This window comes from Sinocyclocheilus rhinocerous, unplaced genomic scaffold (assembly GCF_001515625.1).
Source record: "Sinocyclocheilus rhinocerous isolate Xijiao unplaced genomic scaffold, SAMN03320098_v1.1 scaffold153, whole genome shotgun sequence".
Lineage (NCBI taxonomy): Eukaryota > Metazoa > Chordata > Actinopteri > Cypriniformes > Cyprinidae > Sinocyclocheilus > Sinocyclocheilus rhinocerous.
The window spans coordinates 3,106,461-3,125,958 of NW_015660878.1; the positions used below are offsets into that span (position 1 = coordinate 3,106,461).

General features: G+C 37.5%; 2 protein-coding genes across 4 annotated transcripts; both read right to left on the reverse strand.

Annotated features, from left to right (window-relative positions):
• Positions 1-458: 458 nt before the first annotated feature.
• Positions 459-7,161, reverse strand: LOC107725681 (keratocan-like). Of its 3 annotated transcripts, none has more exons than XM_016535043.1 (3): positions 6,914-7,161; positions 2,321-3,195; positions 459-1,828 (listed from the first exon to the last, which is right to left on the reverse strand). In XM_016535043.1, exons 1-3 carry the CDS (start codon positions 7,144-7,146, stop codon positions 1,665-1,667), a joined length of 1,272 nt encoding a protein of 423 aa, XP_016390529.1. In that variant the 5' UTR covers positions 7,147-7,161; the 3' UTR covers positions 459-1,664. The 3 variants fall into 3 exon arrangements, with proteins under 3 accessions (XP_016390529.1, XP_016390530.1, XP_016390531.1); XM_016535044.1 differs by lacking the exon at positions 6,914-7,161 and adding an exon at positions 4,432-4,506; XM_016535045.1 differs by lacking the exon at positions 6,914-7,161 and adding an exon at positions 4,432-4,475 and having other exon boundaries at positions 2,321-3,202.
• Positions 7,162-11,871: 4,710 nt separating this feature from the next.
• Positions 11,872-14,864, reverse strand: lum (lumican). The gene is made up of 3 exons (XM_016535001.1): positions 14,718-14,864; positions 12,945-13,850; positions 11,872-12,864 (listed from the first exon to the last, which is right to left on the reverse strand). The coding sequence occupies exons 2-3, from the start codon at positions 13,822-13,824 to the stop codon at positions 12,710-12,712; spliced, it is 1,035 nt and encodes a 344-aa protein (XP_016390487.1). The 5' UTR covers positions 13,825-13,850; positions 14,718-14,864; the 3' UTR covers positions 11,872-12,709.
• Positions 14,865-19,498: the final 4,634 nt, after the last annotated feature.

Here is a 19,498-nt window from a genome sequence, read left to right on the forward strand (position 1 = left end):
TGAAGCTATTGTTTCAATTGATACCCAGGTACTGTACACTCACTGTTGCTCTTTCTCTTTGTCAGATGTGTATAAATATTTAAAGTGTTCTAGAGTCTTCAGTTGCACACTGTTTTGTTTTAAAAGGTTTTTGTAACCACAAAGCTCTTGGACCATAAAGACGTGCTGGCAGTATTTCTCATACACCACATTCTCATGAGAAGTTTTGCAATACATCTGAAAATCTTAAACAAACCGACTTAATAGACGGGAATTGCTTTTGCTGGAACCGAATGTTTAGCAAAAGCTACAACTGAGTGGTAATTAAAATAAATCACAAGTCTAACCACAAGTTACATTATTGTAGAAGAATACATTGCTTGTGGATATATAAAAATTCCTTTATAACGAGGTTACCTGCTTGGCTACTCTACTTTGACAATTGAATCAGTGACAATGCAGAGACGATTGAAACCAGTTTAATCAAGAACACCAAACAAAAGTTTTTTTCATTTTATGTTTTCCATCTGACAATCCTAATGGTTCTCACAGTTTGCAGTGGTAAATGAAAACATGAAAAACAATAATCACATATGCGCGTTGAAAAAGAATATTCACATTATTTTTATACTCTAGAGAAAAATACATTTTAAAATCAGTCTAGAAGGTTCACTGGCAGTACCGTTGTCAACTGCTAAATTGAAACTCTATTTACACATTAATTATTAAAACAGTACATCTTTCTGTCCTAAAATGGCTGCTTCTCTCAATATTAATGCCACACTAAATATTGATTGAATATTGAAATATTGATTGTACAAAGATGTAAAGAGATATTAAAAAGTACTTTAAAAAAATATTACAGGTCAGTACATGTCAATCGCTATAACAGAGGCAAGAAACAATTGGAAGTTAATCTTCTCTTGGTGCTGTTGTTACTAAGAGTAACCATGCATTCAATAAAGTCAAACAAACCACCCTATGTACTCAGTTCACTACCAAAAATTTGGATCCATAATCAGACCACAACTCTTCTGTCCAAAAGCACTCCAGAACGGTGTGGTGAGGTAAGTTTTTGGGTAATGCTACACCTACTGAGATGCATTTGTTTTTTTTTCCTTCTGCACAGGATGGGGAAATTACATTACTTGCAAATTAGAAAATTGTTTTGGAGCTCTCTTCATTATACAGAACATTTAACAGATAATGGTGTTTTCCACAAATCAGGCCTGCTAGTTTTTCATATGTATGAAATTAAGGCACAGTGGTTTTACAATACAGTCATGAGAAACCATCTACAAATGCATATGTGAACCAGTCTTGTGAATTTCTACCCTCCTGAAAAGACCAAAATAGGAGACCGTCTGAATGTCATATTTTGGATACTGGAATCCCCACCAGCAATCTCAACGAGCTTATTTAGCAGGGCTTTCTTGGTCAAAAGCTTTATCAGATTCGCTTCACTAGCTAGTCCAGAACTAGACCAGCATAAGTGAAACTGGACCCACATTGAAATTCATTCTAGTCTTAACTAGTCTTTTCAGCAGTGTACATATTTTTATATTTATTTTCTGACTTTGCAAATAGATAGTCCTTTTTTGGACCCTTTTCATGTGTTTTAGTTTCCATACATTTTCAGGTCTGGTATATTAAATGGACAGGAGTATCTAGATGGCGTGGCATCTTTATATGACAATAGCCCTGAGGAGACGGAAACACATCATCAGCTCTCGTGGAATAGGGGGTTTGATCTCATTACCATCAAGGCGAAGGTAACGGAGACGTGGACTCTTCTCATCCAGGTAGTCATGGAGTGCATCAGGTGGACAGATGTCAGAGCTATTCACACCTATGGAAATTAAAGAGAAAAAAAATACACATCTTACTGATAAAGTCATAGACGTGCATCCAAAGTTTAAAGTCCAAAGTATACTTCGCACTTTCCGTGTACAATAATTTTTCTTATCAGGAGGATCCGGACACGGCTGCATGCAAGATGGAGCAGAATGTGGAAAATTAAGTTTACCAGAGCCTTAAGACGGCTTCCTTGCAGCCCAGTCAGTCAATAACTTATTACAATAACAGTCAATAACGTGGTGTTTTGCTTATGAAGTTGCTTCTTAAGGAAACTTATTTACTAAAATTTACTATATTGCTTATTTAATGGTAGAAATGAAGTCATATGCTTTGGATAGAACAATAATGTGACCATACGGGCAACAGTATGAACAGAGATACTTTGGGGCCTGTCTTTAACTAATTACTAAAGGATTTTGCCAAAAATACAAAGGAAGTCAATATGTACAATAGTGCATGTTCAGAACTTTGATCTTGAACTTACTCTTGATCTTATTGTGATCCAGATGCAGGTGCTCCAGTCCAGAAGAGATAACGGGTATCTCTGTGAGCTGGTTGTGAGAAAGCTGTAGATCCAGGATGCTGGAAAGATTAAACACATTTTTTGGGATACCTCCATTAGCCAGCTTATTGCGGTTGAGCCTGAGAGACACCACTTTGGGAAGACCCTTGAAGTATTCAGCCGGAATCTTTTCAATGTTGTTGCTGTCCAAAAAGATCTGTGTGGTTGTGGGTGGTAGGCCAAGGGGCATGGTATTTAGCTGATTCTTTGCTAAATTGATCTGGATCAAGTTGTTGAGGCCTTTCAGACTGACCTCAGTTACTGCATCATCCTGTAGCTTGTTGCCTTGCAGATCCAGCAAGGTGAGATGGTCCATTCCAGAGAAAACACCGGGTGGGATATTTGAGATTCTGTTTCGGGAGAGCCGTAACTGCTGTAATTTGGCAGGCAGAGAAGATGGAATGGAAGAAAGCAAATTGTCTTCCATGTAGAGATGTACAAGGTTAGACATAGCCTTTAGAGCATCTGCCTCCAGGCCTTCGCTTGTGATTTTGTTACGGTTCAGGTTGATCCACCTTAGTTGTGTGGCATTGCGCAGAGCGTTAGCTGACAGGACATCAATCAGGTTGTTCTGAAGGTACAGGTACCACGTGTAGGGAGGGATGACAGGTATGCGTTTCAGACCCGTATTGTCACAGTAAACAGCATTAGGGAAACTTGGAGGGCAGCGGCACTCTTTAGGACATGCCTGGATCTGAGACATAAGGTGCTCATACGGAATTTCTTCAGAGCTGACTTGGCCAGCCAGAAGTAGGGTTACAAATGCAACCATGAGCCACTCCATGGTTAGGTTTAACCTGAAAACTGATAGAAACAGAGAAGAAACAAAAACAGCTGTTAACAATATTAAAACCATATAACTCTTAGAGATAAAGAGTTGTTACAGGGCCTGGAACAATGTTTGTCCCCCATACTAAGAATATCTATAGATCCACCCTACATTACCTCAGGTTCTCTGAGTGGATAAACTCATTGACAAAAAATTAGGAACATCCTCTAGTTAAGATTATCTTTCCCTGTGTCTTCATCTTCTAAGTAGTAATCCTCTTAAACTCAGAATATGCTGCCAGGTCAACCTTAATTGACTTTAGACTTTTTTCATCTCCATTCAGAAGTTACATCTTGGACTCTGGCAAACATAAGGGTTCAGATATGTTCTATTTCTGAATACAAGAAGATATACCAAACATAGCAATGCTATCTCACGACCAATTCGTACATATTTTATGAGGTAGCTAATTCGTACGATTTCGTACGACCCCACTGGTAGGTTTAGAGTTGGGGTTAGGAGTGGTCTTTCGTACAAATTCCTACAAATTGGGCACCTTGTAAAATATGTAAAATTTTTCACAAAATGTCTGAATTTGTACGAGCCAGGTCATACGAATTCATACAAATTAGCCACCTTGTAAAATATGTATAAATTGCTGTGAAATCGGGTTGAACACAGCATGGTTTTTAACAAGACCTGGCCGTCATGTTACAATAGGGACACATACATACAAAAAAATTCCTATCTGTCATATGCAAGTTTGAGCTTTGTCAAGTGTGTATGCAAGAAATAATATGTCTCATCTGGTTTACATTTTTGGTCCTGAGCTCCAAGTGACTGTCTGGAGATCATTTTCTATGGGCAGCAGTCTCACACTAAACCAGAAGGGATCAAAGGGAAGCCCTGGGTACCGAGTGATCAGATCAGGTGGAGCCAGCTTCACCTGTTAAGATCTCTCAAAGTAAGAAAAGCCTTTTAAATCATGACCTCCATACTGGCTTTGCAGAACCTGTTCAGTGGATAAATGCATCAAAATACAGCTGAAAACTTTAGTGCCATAAATGAATACTCATCACCGTGCACTTCTGCAAGACAAATTAAATACAAAGCCATGGAGATCAAAGCAGAAAAATGGCTCCTAGCTCACAGTATGTAGTTCTGGAGGCTTTCTATTGGTATGGAAGAAGTGGGCACTGTCTTTGCCAAAAAAATAAAATAAAATTAACTGCACATTACCATTGCACAAATGCTAGAGTCTTACCTTTGACTTCTTGGGGCTCTGCTACTGTATCTCTTGCTGTGGGTACAGATGCCTCAACTCTGAACTACTTTGCCCTTTCCTGCCCCTATTTGTAGTGTCAATGGCATCTCATGATCCCTTCACAGACGGACACACTGGACACAGCCTTAGCCAATCATAGCCTCTTGAGATCAAGAGTCATAATCCTGTGGGGATGGACAATGCTTAAACCAGCGTGTTGGTCAAAAGAAGACATGGGCCATGGCCCAGTTATAATTAGGCTAATACAGGCCTATATACCATGCTTCATCCTTTTCTTCATCACCCCTCAAAACAACACCTGTCTTTGAGTAAACAAATGTCTCAATCAGACCACTAAGTTGATGAATCAGAGTTGATCTATCTATCTATCTATCTATCTATCTATCTATCTATGCATTTCCTCTCAGCTTGACTGGTAAATGACAATTGATCTGCTTTATTTTTGGCGATGCTTACAGTTGCAAAATGAGTAATGAGAAAAGTCTGCATGTTTGTTATTTAATGTGTACAATTGCCAAAAATCATGTGCTGAAATTTCTGTCCCCACGGGAGCACTAGTCTGGATTTAGAGGCTGATTTGAAGTCGGCACAGGTAGCCACATACTGTATGGTGTCTTTGTTTGACTGCCAAGCATTGATTGTGTTGTGTCATTACTTGCTCTCAATTCCGCTGACGACAACAACTACTTACTCTGTCATTGTAATCCCCTGTAATGGGCTCCTCCAGTCGAAATCTACGACCATTAGTAATCCAGTCTATTATCCAGCATCTCGTGTCAAGGATGGTGCTGCTCTACGTTAGAACCAGTGGTCTAAAGGGCAGAGCGTACAAACACCAACCTAATCCAGTTACAGAATTCAAAACCTATTATTCACAGGAACCGAAAAGTGCTCTAAACGCGGAATACGTCTGTGTCGAGGTCTGCAACACTAAATCGGCAACTAAGAGCATTAGGCTCCGAAATACAGGACATGACAAGAGGTCATTTTCAGGGCAGCAATTAGCATCTAGCTGTAGGAGGTTTAGGCCTATTAAAATACTCTGTATCTTGGATATCTGTTTATTCCAATGATGGCTTCAATACATGCAGACAAACTATGCAATATTTATATACATCTAATAGTGTCAACAGGGGAAAATATTAAAGACTTGCTCCTCTATAAGTCTCTGAGACCAAGATTACACAAGACTAAACCTTGTCACCCTATTGTGTTTACGACTAGTCTGCGACAAAAGCCCCAGATCATAGCTGGTGCCAACTTTTCTAATATCCGCACCTGTGAGACTAGACATGGCTTACAGATTTCAGACTGGATTTTCTAGTCACCCAGGTAGGTGGACTGTCCTAACTTGCGTGAGAGCAGCAAGTCAGGGATTAAATAGTCACATCTATTGGTTATGATCAGAACAGTCCAAACTGCTCAGTGCTAAGTGCTAATGCTAATTGTTATGTTTTTGCAGGTATCTTCATGAAACCTCACAAGACATCTAAACATTTTTAACTCTGAGACTGGTAAACAATATTTGAATGCTAGGTCTTTGTGGTTAATTAATATCTTTAATAGCAAAATACTTAATATACCAGCATCTTTGAATGGAAAAGAACAGAAGTTGATCATCAAAATGAAATGCAACAAGGATAAAATCCATCATAGGTGGGGGGGGAAACTATGACTGAGAAATGACAACATAGTCAACACAAATTTTATGCTTCACCTAAAAGAAAACACATGCTCTCAAAGAGGTTTAATTTCCTGTTTGGGGCATTGTGTCTCAGCCAGTTATGTTAATTACACACCGTTCCACATTTGGCTCTAGCTCTGTGGCTAGTGTGCCGTCCAAATGTCCACTGTCCAATTTCACATCTTTATGCTTCTAAGAAACATGATTTGAACAGAAACCTCTAATGAAATGTTCTGTATCATCTAATTGTTTTAGCCAACATCAAAAAGCTGCATTAGTTCTATCATCAGTAGAATTTACATTTAGAGCGCATCCATTAATGCTAGCTTTACAAAAAGATAAACTAATTGAAGTTGAAATAATTAATTGCACATTATAACACACCTCCTCCGCTGCTTACACAAGAAAAATCTAGGACTTTCCTTTAAAATCAAACTGTCCTGGTACCATGGTACAGGGGTGATATGGTCATACCATAGTATTTTGATCTATACCATGGTATTAATTAGATGCCAGTACATACGTAATACATACACATTTCAAGTTCATGATCCTGTTGCTAGCTATTACGATTCAATATTTTTTTTCCAATTACAATTAAAATACAAAATGTATTATCTTATACAAAGAAAGTAGAAAGTATACGGAAAATACAAGGAAGTGGCGTTTAAAATATCTCAATACTCAACTACAGAAAAACCATGAACCCCCACACCCACCACCCACTTCCTTATTGCATCACCACCACATAAAGTACAAAGAAATGAAAAATATTACCTGCTCATCTCAGTCATAGAGCTGATTTTGTTTTGTGCAGGTGGAGGCGAAGTGTCTGGTTCTGGTTTTGCGGTTGCAGTCAATCTCTTGGTCCGCCTGCTCTCCTCTCCAGTTTGAGTCCAGCCTGCAGTTTCTCCCACTTTCTTTCTGGCCCGGACATGCATCAGAAGACACAGCCTTATTAAATTACTATTGTTGGTAGTGTAACTTCCCCAAGGCCAAACCTTTGACATCAGCTGGTGAGCTTGATTAAGAGGGTGTGTAGAAGTTCGAAAGATACGTGTAGAGTTGTCTTTCCGCAAACATGCATTGGTTACTTATTGCTAGCACAGCACTTTTTTCTCTATTTTCTTACTCTTTTCTTTGTGCAGTGAGGGTCTGTGGAGCCTCGGGAGGTGGGGGCCACTGGCAAATATGACACCCTCCAAACAGTTGCAGGTGGCTTCGAGACATTTAACTCTTTCTTTTCGATGGACATATCTCATCTCCATCCTTCATGACTTTGAGGAATCTTTTACACCCTGTTAAACTAGGCCGCCCCCTCAGGTAATGCACATCATCTGGCTGTCCTTTTGCACTGATGGAGACTAGTCCCAACCCGTGAAAGGTAGAATTAAGCTGGAATGCAAAAACTGGTGAAAGGTACAGTGATGTTAGAGAGTTAATCCTGCACTCTTACCATATCCCAGCAGGTCCCTCTCTCTCCTTAAGTTGCACATAGCTTCACAATGAATGAAAAGGCAGTGGGTAGTAACCAGGCAACATCTGTTTCAACATCTGGATCCTGTTGTAGACATTTCAAGATGTAGAAGAGGAAAGTGGGATATAGAAGGTCTTTGAATTGGGTAGGGCACTGATTAAAGTCCCATTGCGCAACTGAAAAGGAGCAAATCTTTATCCTGTTGAAAGGATGCTATTGTCTGGAATAAAAGAGGATTCATGATTTCTGATCTTAAAGGAATAGTTCACCCAAAAATCATTAATTACTCACCCTCATATCGTTCCAAACCCGTAAGACCTTCATTCATCTTTGGAACACAATTTAAGATATTTTTGATGAAATCTGAGAGCTTTCTGACCCTGCATAGACAACAACACAACTGACATGTTCAAGGCCCAGAAAGATAGTAAGGACATTGTTAAAATAGTCCATGTGACATCAGTGGTTCAATCATAATTTTATGAAGCTACGAGAATACTTTTTGCACGCAAAGAAAAACAAAAATAACGACTTTATTCAACAATTTCTTCTCTTCCATGTTAGTCAACGCATGTTCATGAAAGTACCATGATGCATACATGTAAATAATGAAAGAATTTTCATTTTTGGGTGAACTGCCCTTTAAAGGGGTCATATGATGCTGCTAAAAAGAACATTATTTTGTGTATTTGGTGTAATGAAATGTGTTATGCGGTTTAAGGTTCAAAAAACACATTATTTTCCACATACTGTACATTATTGTTTCTCCTCTATGCCCCGCCTTTCTGAAACACGTAGATTTTTACAAAGCTCATGGCCTTGAGTGAGCGGCGGCGGCGGCCTAGAGTGAGCAAAAGCTGGGGGCTAGCGTGAGGAATGGCCGGAGGGCTAGAGTGAGCAGAGGCGGTTTGGGACCATCAAATCTCACACAATCTCACTTTACAAAGCACACATGCCCTGTCAGATCTCCAGATGTTTGGCCATGCCCAAAGAGGTCCACAAAAGACGTATTTACACCAGCATAGTCTTATCTAACTCATCATTCAAGAACCGGTTCACAAAACCAGTCTGAATGATTCAATCACAAACTGGATTGATCAGGGTCTGGATCTTATGACGTAAAAGAGCCACCAAAACATTGCTCACTACTTTACTTTACACTTTACAGATATTAAGCAACTTCCAACATTCTTATGTTGAGCTGCGATTATCATAAAAGGAAAAAAAAATTATGGTGGAACCCATAAATGTTGATTGGAGTGGCAGATCTGTTAGGTGCCAGATCTGAATGAAAGCTTGCAGTCAATTGTAAAAATGTTGGGGGTTTGGCAGACTAAAAGATTGAATAAGTTTGAGAAGAGTCTGTCATTTCACTGAAACATGACAAATTATGAAATGTTTAATTAAAACCATTAAGAACATTAAGATGCATTTAGATAGATAGGGGAAATTTCCATTTCATGTCGACTTCAAAGAAAAATTCCCAACATTTCTCTGTCCAGAGCCACACAAATCAAGTTTATAATGTTCTGACAATATCACATGTATCAAATAAACAGATTTTATCCCCTCAGGGAACCTTTGCAAGCCTTTTTTGTGTTCTCACATAGCATGACAGTGCAGCACAACGGTCCTATTCTAAACAACAACAGGAAACTCTTGTGGCCTCTCTCTCAAGAGATCAGCTGTAGGAGGACGAGCTAATAAACATCACAATGGTCTCTTTCCCCACTAAGTCTATCCAGTTTCGAGTAGATGCTGAATAACAGACTCTGGTTTTCTAGCAAGGCCTCAATTGCACAGCTGACAAGCACACTCACACAAAACACATGACATGGCAACATTCACTTTTGTTACAGCAACATTACAGTGTCCTATCAATGCACTTAGGTTAGGTTATGGAATAATTCATTTGAAAATAAAAATGTCATCATGTTGTTTCAGATGACTGACTTTCTCGCATGAAACACAAAACAAAGCAATGGAAATTCACCATATGTTTAGCTTGTGATATTAAATAAAAGATGTCATAACTTAGTCTTCCAACAAAAAAAGAGACTTCTCTCTGTCTGACTTCTCCAAACCTGCCCCTTCCTTACAATCGCCTGCAAGCTCACATTCAGATCTGCCTCTATCCAATCAACAATCAATGTATTTAACCAAGACCCTGCTATCATCCATGCAATGATGTGAAAGGAGCAGGGTCTGCCAAGCTCCAGAAACTTATAAGCTTTGATTTTTCATTCTATGCTATACTACAAATGAACTCCTTTTGTGCTCCACAGAATAAAGTCAAAAGGGCTTCGAAAGACTGTGGGTGAGGAGACAGAAAACTGCATTTCATCATCAACATCTGGTCATCAACATCAAAAGTTTTTTTTGTGTGTGTGTTTGGTCCTGCAAAATCAGCTTGTGGTGAACTTAAATGCCCAGGCTGCTATAAAGTGGTAAAGATATTTCAAACGAAAAGCCAGAACTGTCTATCCATCATCTGTTTCTAACACATGGACAAAAGAACTCCCACAGTGTCTTTCTGTCTAACTATCACATGGTCACCCCAGACCCTCCATTCCTCTGGAAGGCTGGGTTGTCTGCCTGCAACTCTACTGTTTTAAATAAAACACTCATTTTTAGTGCTAGCTCAGACTTGTGCAGAAAGATCTGTAGTTAACTTTTGACGTGCCTGACATAAAGGTGTGGTTTGGGATAGAGATAGGAGCAGATGGTTGGAAGAGGTAAAGGGAAAGAACGGACCAACTGTTGGGCTATTTTACGATTCATCCCAGGTTTGTTCTGAGCTGAGGAAGGGAATGAATGTTTACAGCTAACGCAAATACTGGCTCTGCATCTGAATATGAGAACAACCCAGCTACACAGTATGCATAAACAGTATGCCAAATGGGAAGGATGTCAGACTGCTTAGTATTCAAGATACAGTAGGCGAACCCGGATGACCTTCTGCATCCGCCAAGCCACTGAGCTTCTGAAATGTGCAGCCAGTGAATGCTTTGCTATCCCATGAGGCCAATAGTTGAATTAAAAATAGTGTCGAACTAGAAGAGTGTCTCTTTTCAAGTTTAAGTGTTGTAAGTACCAGGAAGTATGTTCTGCATTGCTGAATTGTACTTATTTAGTACTTAAGTAAATCTTTTTGTGGTTTTTGCTAGTAGGGCAACATCACATGACAAGATCATATAGTCAAAGGACAATGTCAACATTGCAGATGTAGTTGGCCATGGACTATTTATTCCACACAACTGCATACTTCATCTAGTTTGTTGTCAAATTCAGTACATAGTTTGAAAGTTTGGAAATTGAATCGCAGACTGGGATTTATTGTTAAAACTACTTTAATAATCCGTACTAAATCACAATTATTATAAGATGTTTTGATATGTTCTTACCTTTGGCAGCAGTATAAAGTTTCTTACATTGCACCGCCATTGGATGCGCCACAAAAATAACACCTTATACAAGCTCTTCCATACAAAAGCCTTTTCATCTTACAATTACTATATTTATATCCATAGCCTGTACTTCAGCTAGAGACATCAATAGAACACGTTTCCTACAGGAAGCAGTTCTGTCATCATGGCTCTGCTTCAAACAGAGCAAAACTCATAGACCTTTGTCCATCCATAAGTTTGGCTGAGAGGCCAGAAAGTAGGAAGATGGAGAACAGATTCATACCACAAGTTTCTTTCCATCCCAGACAGCAGGACTGAGAAATGGAAATCCACATGAGTCAAGCTGGAAGATCAACAACCGAGACGAAAATAATAAAACAGTAGTAGAGGAGTAGTGGAGTAGCTCGCCGGTGTGTAAAGGGAACTATTTGGGGTTTACTTTTAGTGTAGCAAAGATTGATGCCCTTATGTTTATGAATCATAAGACTTCATGACTTCTAATATCTTCTGAATACTTCCTGTGATGATGCTTCAGAGAATTTGGATGATAAAATGGAGAGGAAATTATTCACATTTAACAGATAACAGTTTTGGCTAAATGTATTATATTATTTGAATAATGCATATAATATTAATCTATTAATTTCTACATGTGACCTTATTATAAGGATTGATACCATCAGTATCCCTCCACACATGTAAGAAATCTGGTTTATTCAAATAAAGATGAAAAAACTGCTTTGGTATTTGTTTTTTAACAAAATAAAACAACAAATCAGGGAACTTACAACTTTTACAACAGTCTGCCAAAGTTACTGTAATCATACGGTTCAATAATTTGACTAACATTGTGATGATGTGAAATGGTGTATTGAATACATAAAAATGTCAACGTTGTTTACCATAGAATTGAAAACAATTGCTGTTACAAAATAAGATGAACTGCATGCAGATAAAATATGATATAAAGTGTTGGCAGAGTTCAGAAATTCAAGCTGATACTAATTTGCTATTAATACAACATTTTAGCACTGAAATTCCTCAGTTAAATAATAAACAAAACAAGAAAAACTTTAGATTGATTTAGCAGTTAGCTAAACCTCAGCAAATTCACTCAGTGTCCAGCATTTTTTTTTTTTTCAGTTTTGCGTGCATTTCAATTTCAGTTGAATTCTAGATATCCTTCAACATTGCTGCACATTTAGCCATTTTATATACAATTAGATAGTTATTTTCCATAACTTGTACTCTAAATAATCTAATTTCCTTACCGGCAGGCTTAATAATAACATGATTACAATTTTGAATGATAAGGTATTTAACATGCGGAAATATTAAGATGCAGTTAGATGACATATAGTGCAGCTTCTTATAGAGTGCACACTGGGCTATTCACTATTTGCACAAATTTGTCTCTCTTTAGATGGGAATATCTTGTCTAATTCGACTACTACTCTTTATACAGTACCGTACAAAACTGATATTTTATGTGCCAGATTTTCAAGATCCCAGACTACTGCTGTCCATTTTTTCATACAGATGCGTTCATCAACATTTTAGAGAGAAAATATTGCATGTAACCAGATGTGGTTGCCAGGATCATGAATAAAGATGTGCATATGTCAATCAGAGTGTCTACTAAGAGCAATAGCCTTAATTTGTTTGATAAACTACTGGCGAGATGTGACTCTAATCAAAGATGATCTCTGAGGCCTGGCGTAGGCAGTTAGCCGTGTCATCTGGCATACTGCTGTGTGTGATGTTGTTTCCATCCAAGCGCAGGGTCCTCAGTCGAGAGTAGTTGACCGGAGAGCTGAACTTGCAGATATTCGTCAGGTCAAACTCTGAAGAAACAGAAGTGGAAATGGAGTAAAAACCATGCAAAATCTGTAGCTTGAACAGATGGAAATGGAGTAAGACTTACTGTTTATCCCGTTGACTTGCAGGTACAGGTGCTCGAGCGATTCGTTGATCTCCGGGATGGACTTCAGCTTGTTAAAAGACAGGTCAAGCTCAAGGAGAGAAGACACGTTGAACACACCTGCAGGGATTCCAGAGTCCACCAGCTTGTTGTGAGAGACACGCAGGTACTGCAAGACCGGGAGCTTGGCCAGGTAGCCGTTAGGGATGCTGTCGATGTCGTTATTATCGGCGTAGAGCATCAAAAGCGAAGGTGGAACTCCCGAGGGAAGTTTCTTGAGCTTGTTCTCGCTCACATCCAGCAGAACGAGGGATTTCAGGCCTTTGAAGGCACCTGTGATGCTCTCGGTGGTCAGCTTGTTCTCGGACAGGTGGATGGTGGTCAGGTTTTCCATCCCAGACAAGGTGTTAGCAGGGAACGAGCTCAGCTGGTTGCTGATCAACTTCAACTCATCCAGAGACTTTGAAAGAGGGCCAGGGGGTTTGGTCAGCTTGTTATAACTGAAGAGGAGCTTCTCTAGTTTGCTCAGTTTATCAAAGGTACCGGCCTGGATCTTGTCGCTGGTGATGTTGTTGTTGTCCAGGACGAGCCAGCGAAGGTCGGTGACATTATCGAACACGCCAGCCTTGATCTCCTCAATTAAGTTGTTCTGTAGGTAGAGGTATTTGATGCCGCTTGGCACGATAGGGATGAACTTCAATTTGCGCTCGTTGCAGTACATGGCTGTGGGGAAGTTGAGGGGACATTCGCACTCCTGGGCACAAATAGGAGACGATACTCCCTCCAGTGGTGCGGAGGGGACGTAGTATTCGTCATAGTAATCATATTGACCCAAACTCTGACATAGCAGTCCAGCCAACAGGAAGAAGCCAAGAGCAAACATGGCTGCACAACTCAGTCGAATCCAACCTGGAGAAGAGAAGAGAAGAGAAGAAAAGAAAAGAAAAGAAAAGAAAAGAAAAGAAAAGAAAAGAAAAGAAAAGAAAAGAAAAGAAAAGAAAAGAGAAGAGAAGAGAAGAGAAGAGAAGAGAAGGGGTTAATATGGTTACATAAGTGGCCATATTAAAATGTGAAAAAATGTTTAAGAATAACAGAACTTTCTACGGTCAACCTAAGACATAAACAAAACCCAGAGACATTCTTCTAATGGAAATTGATGACTTCATCCTCAAGAATGCAAATAGGCCCAGACAGCCGTTCCTCCCTTTGCAAATTAGACCCACATTGCTTATGTGCAGATCCAAGTTTATCTCAAGTTACTTTATCCTTACCTCATACCTATAGATCGCTTTGTCTTTGCATGCTATGCCAAAGAATTATTGCATTGCAAATGACGAATAATGCAAGAGTACTTTTTTATAATATTGACTAATCAATTAATATTTCAAGTTAAAAGAAAAGAAGAATAAATTAGATCAGGGTCATGCATGCAATTTTGCAACAGTATTTGTGAATAACAATTCAAGGAAAATACTGCATAATCTCCCTCTGTTCATGCACAAAATAAAAATTAATGCATGCATAATATTTCTATCAGCGCATGCATTTTTAATAATGAATAATTTATGTACAAATATATTTATAACAACTTAACACAATGTTTTGAATCAAATGCATGCATGGAAGCTTCTCAAACATCACCAAGCCGAATATCTGCAATATGATAATACATTTTTTCTTCAGTCCGCCCCAAAAATCTACCAAGCAGATTTCTAATAATCTCATCCAGACAGAACAAAAGCGAGCATTATAACCGCAGATGCTAGATATCCTTACCTTCCTGCTTCTCTCTCTGTGCACGACTTCAGGTAGAGTTGTGTGTGGCCCGAGGACTCTGAAGAGAAAGAGTAAGGGAGGGAGAAAGCAGAGAGTGAGAGAGAGAGGGAGAGAAAGAGAGAGAGAGACACTCAAGCCAGACCTCAGTCGCCCAAGATTGATAGAAAACAGCAGTCAGGCGGTTCTAGTGTGCTGAACAAATGTCAGCAGTTGTTCCCTGAGAAACATATGGATTCTAACAAGGTTCAGGTGTAGCAAAGCAGTTTGGGACATGTAGTTCTTCATGGGACACAGAAAGGAATAAAGACTCACTGGGGAGGGTTTGCAAAATATATATAACTGTATAGTCGCCACACACACACACACGCACACACTTTTCCATCCCATCCTTTCCAAACAATCCCACAAAACAATTCAACTATTGTGTGTGAGACACAAACAAGCCTACAAACACCTCCATCGCTGGTTCCGTCATAACCAATGCTAAGCATTCCTCATAAAAATAAATATTCTTAACAAAACAAAGGTTAATGAAACTATTTGGAAAACGGTCTGCAAAAAAGTTGGCTACTTCAGATGGCAGCTGCCTGCTATTAGACTACTGGGCTGTAAATAAGACTTGGAAAAATTGACCAAATAAGACGGTAGTGGGCCAAACCAGACTTACATAACCGTGTTGACTATCTGAACGGAGAGTGTATCCAATTCTTAACAGCTGGTAGATTGTATATCATCAAACGGTGTGCCATCTTTTAATGTTAAGCCTCATAAAATCCAGACGGCTTCTGTCTGACTGTGGTCATGGACTTGTGATGGGAAGCTCGCACACGGTGGTGGGCTGTATGTCATGAGGGACCTAGGAAGGATGGTGCTGATTGCAGGTCAATTTAGTTTTAATAGCATACATCGGCTCTTAGGAATGCAGTAAAGCCAGAAAACCAGATGAGAGGTTGGTTCTGTAAGCCTCGTGTGTATCAGAGGTGCTGAGATTATGTACTGTCTTTGATTACTACTGCAAAATCAGTAAAGAATGTGAAGATAAAATCTGCACACCAAATGTAAAAAAATAAAAAAATAAAGAATAATTAACATAAAATTATTAAAACTAAATATAAAATAATGAAATAATAAATGACAATAACAACAAGTTTGTAAACTGACATCTATGGTCATATAGGATTACTGAGTGTGTTTAAATTAAATTAAATTAAATTAAATTAAATTAAATTAAATTAAATTAAATTAAATTAAAATTAATCATGAAAGGTCAATGATCATCATTTAAATGTCAGGTTCACTGAGAGTGTTGATTTAAAATAAAAAATAAAAAATAAAATAAAATAAAATAATCATGTAGGGTCAATGATCATCATTTAAATGTCAGGTTCACTGAGAGCGTTGATTCAAAATAAAATAAAATATAATAAAATAAAAAATAAAATAAATAATGTAGGGTCAATGATCATCATTTAAATGTCAGGTTCACTGTGTTGATTTAAAATAGATAGTAGAAAAATGAATAAAATAAAATAAATTACAATAAAAATTGAAATAAATAAATAATGTATGGTCAATGATCATCATTTTACTTGAAAGATGTCATGTTCTGTTAGAGTGCAGATTTAAAACCATAAACAAAAAAATTAAATAAAATTATTAGGAAATAGAATCATTAAGAAAAAAAAATTAATGTAAACAAATAAATCATTTACACATATCACCATGTTACTAAAAAAAATGGGTGAACAGATTCAAGAGAGAGTCAGATTCAAACACTAATTACATACTCGAGCACCATGGCTTGTTATGGCATGTGCGCTTACTGCTAGGCCACAGATCTGATGCCGCTGGGTGGTCTTAAACTGCTCTGGATCAGTCTGACTGCTGCAATGCTCATACCTGTCCCATACCAACAGCACTATGATCTTATCACCCATTCCTCACCCCTCACTCACTCCACTCATCTGTCAGGCCTGTAGGGCGAGCACATGGTGCGGAGCTCATGTTGGGACATCATGGATGAAGTTATGTAGCAGGGGCAAGTCAGGGCAAACCTGTGCAGCTCTACCTGATGCAGGTATATCCAGTTTGCAGTTGCCCCCAAATCATGTAAAAATGGTACATCTGTAGGCTGAATGATAAAAATCGGCTACAGAAGCACTTTTTTTTAGATGATACAAGTGCATTGTTTACTGCATACTGCAAACACACTCCTAGACATAGTTATGTGCCAAGTCACTTATTACACTTTAGACACTCATTTCACTAGTCTTAACTGATGGTAATTAGCTTTGGTTGGAGGACAACACTGTTATTTTAGCATCATTGGGATACAATTATAGTTTTTATTAATATTTTGAATCAGTTTTTATTTTTATATTTTCTGTTTTCATGTTAATTTCGGGTAAAGTTGAATTTTGTTAATAATACTTTTTTTTATTTGTTAGCTAGTTTTAATTTAGTTTTCTTTCTTCGTGTATTTATTTATTAATTCAGTAAATATGTCTACATAGTTTGCATAAATTTTTATTTCAGTTTTAGATTGAGTTATTTAGTACGTCAAGTTAAAAATTAAACTAAATGAAAATGAGAAAAGCTGCCTTTAAAAATATAAGGTAACACTTTACTTAAAGCCTTTATGTATAATGCATTATGAAAGTAGTTTTTACATTTTATTTCAGTTAAAGTTTATTTTATATTAAGTAAGGACATTTGTATGGGTTTAGATTTAGTTAGTAACTCTACTGTATAATGTATGACAAGTTGATAAAAAAGATTTTAAAAAAATAAGAAGGATAATAAAGATAAAAGATAAAAAAAGAAACACTTGTTTAAAAAAAAAGCAAAGAAACAACAGATACTGTAAAATACTGTAAAAACAATCATGTGTTTTTATAGAGCACTGCAGGTTACTTTTTTCTTAATTTTGTTATGTACAGTGGTGGCCAAAATTATTAGAACACTTGGCATATTTAAGTTTTGGCATATTTAAGTTAAATATTTTTGTTGAATTTGCCATTAAAATGAACTATTTCCGGAACTACCTGTGACGGAAGGAATCTGCTGGAACACTGAAAATGATGGACAGACTCCTCAAAGTCTGGAACTCAACCCCATCGAGCAAATTTTGGGCGAGTTAGAAAACAAACTGGACAGATCTATAGAACATTCAAAGGAAGGCCTTTGGCTTGAGTTGCAGAAGGCATGGGATAAGATTAGTGTTGAAGTTCTCAGGAAATATATTGACTCTGTGCCAGAGAGATGTGCTGCTGTAATTGCTTGAAAAAGGTGGACATATCAAATATTAAAATGAAAAGTGGATAAAAACAGTACGACTCACTTCATCTGATATTTGTTGTTGTTTTCATGTTAATTTCGGGTAAAGTTGAATTTTGTTAATAATACTTTTTTTTATTTGTTAGCTAGTTTTAATTTAGTTTTCTTTCTTCGTGTATTTATTTATTAATTCAGTAAATATGTCTACATAGTTTGCATAAATTTTTATTTCAGTTTTAGATTGAGTTATTTAGTACGTCAAGTTAAAAATTAAACTAAATGAAAATGAGAAAAGCTGCCTTTAAAAATATAAGGTAACACTTTACTTAAAGCCTTTATGTATAATGCATTATGAAAGTAGTTTTTATGCATTAATTATGCCTTATAATGCACCTTATAATGCATTGTACAAGCTTATGAGTAATTGTAACCACAGTTAATACATTATAACACTAACATTGTTACACTACGCATTTTAAATTCAGTTATAATTATTTACGGCAAGATATAATATATTACAACGCACATTATTAATAATTATAATGCATTATACATTAAAATGCATTATACATATAGGGTTTAAGTAAAGTGCTACCAAATATTATACATATAAAAATGATGGACAGACTCCTCAAAGTCTGGAACTCAACCCCATCGAGCAAATTTTGGGCGAGTTAGAAAACAAACTGGACAGATCTATAGAACATTCAAAGGAAGGCCTTTGGCTTGAGTTGCAGAAGGCATGGGATAAGATTAGTGTTGAAGTTCTCAGGAAATATATTGACTCTGTGCCAGAGAGATGTGCTGCTGTAATTGCTTGAAAAAGGTGGACATATCAAATATTAAAATGAAAAGTGGATAAAAACAGTACGACTCACTTCATCTGATATTTGTTGTGCTCAGAGCAACCCTCTGCATGTTTCATAAACATCATGAAATGAAATCATGTTTTGCTGGCAAAAAAAGATCAATATTTTCAGATCCATCTGGTGTTCTAATAATTTTGGTCACAACTGTATATCTGAGTGTTTTGTTATTTAAATATTGTTTATAACATTGAATTTGTGTGTGTAACACTGCCATGGTTGTTGGAAAAGCAAATTTTGATGACATTCATGTGATTTTCCATTGTACCACCTTTATTATTATCAGTATATTTTACAGTAACAAACAGAAATTTAATTAGTTTGGTATATTACTATACTATAATTAAATGACACACAGTTATTAACTACAAAATATACAGTGACCAACCTATAACATTGTCACTATATTTCTTCTTCTTCTTCTTCTTCTTACAGTAATATTCTGGCAACCACAGTTGGCGGTTTTGTTGTTGTTGCTGTTATTGACCAGAAATGTATTTATTCGACCATAAAGCCTGTGTCTTCTCAAGCCTGATTATTTCCAGCCCAACTTCGTGCAATGACATGAAGTATTTTGAAAGACTATTCTGTTTGTCCAGCTGTCTTTCCTGTCTGGACATTGACACACACGGAAAATGA

Coding starts and splice junctions, on each gene's coding strand:
- LOC107725681 (XM_016535043.1), bottom strand. CDS start 7,146: ATGTCAAAGGTTTGGCCTTGGGGAAGTTACACTACCAACAATAGTAAT. Junction 3,196..6,913: donor TCTATGACTGAGATGAGCAG/GTAATATTTTTC, acceptor ATCAGTTTTCAG/GTTAAACCTAACCATGGAGT. Junction 1,829..2,320: donor GGATCACAATAAGATCAAGA/GTAAGTTCAAGA, acceptor TAATTTCCATAG/GTGTGAATAGCTCTGACATC.
- lum (XM_016535001.1), bottom strand. CDS start 13,824: ATGTTTGCTCTTGGCTTCTTCCTGTTGGCTGGACTGCTATGTCAGAGT. Junction 12,865..12,944: donor GCAAGTCAACGGGATAAACA/GTAAGTCTTACT, acceptor CTGTTTCTTCAG/AGTTTGACCTGACGAATATC.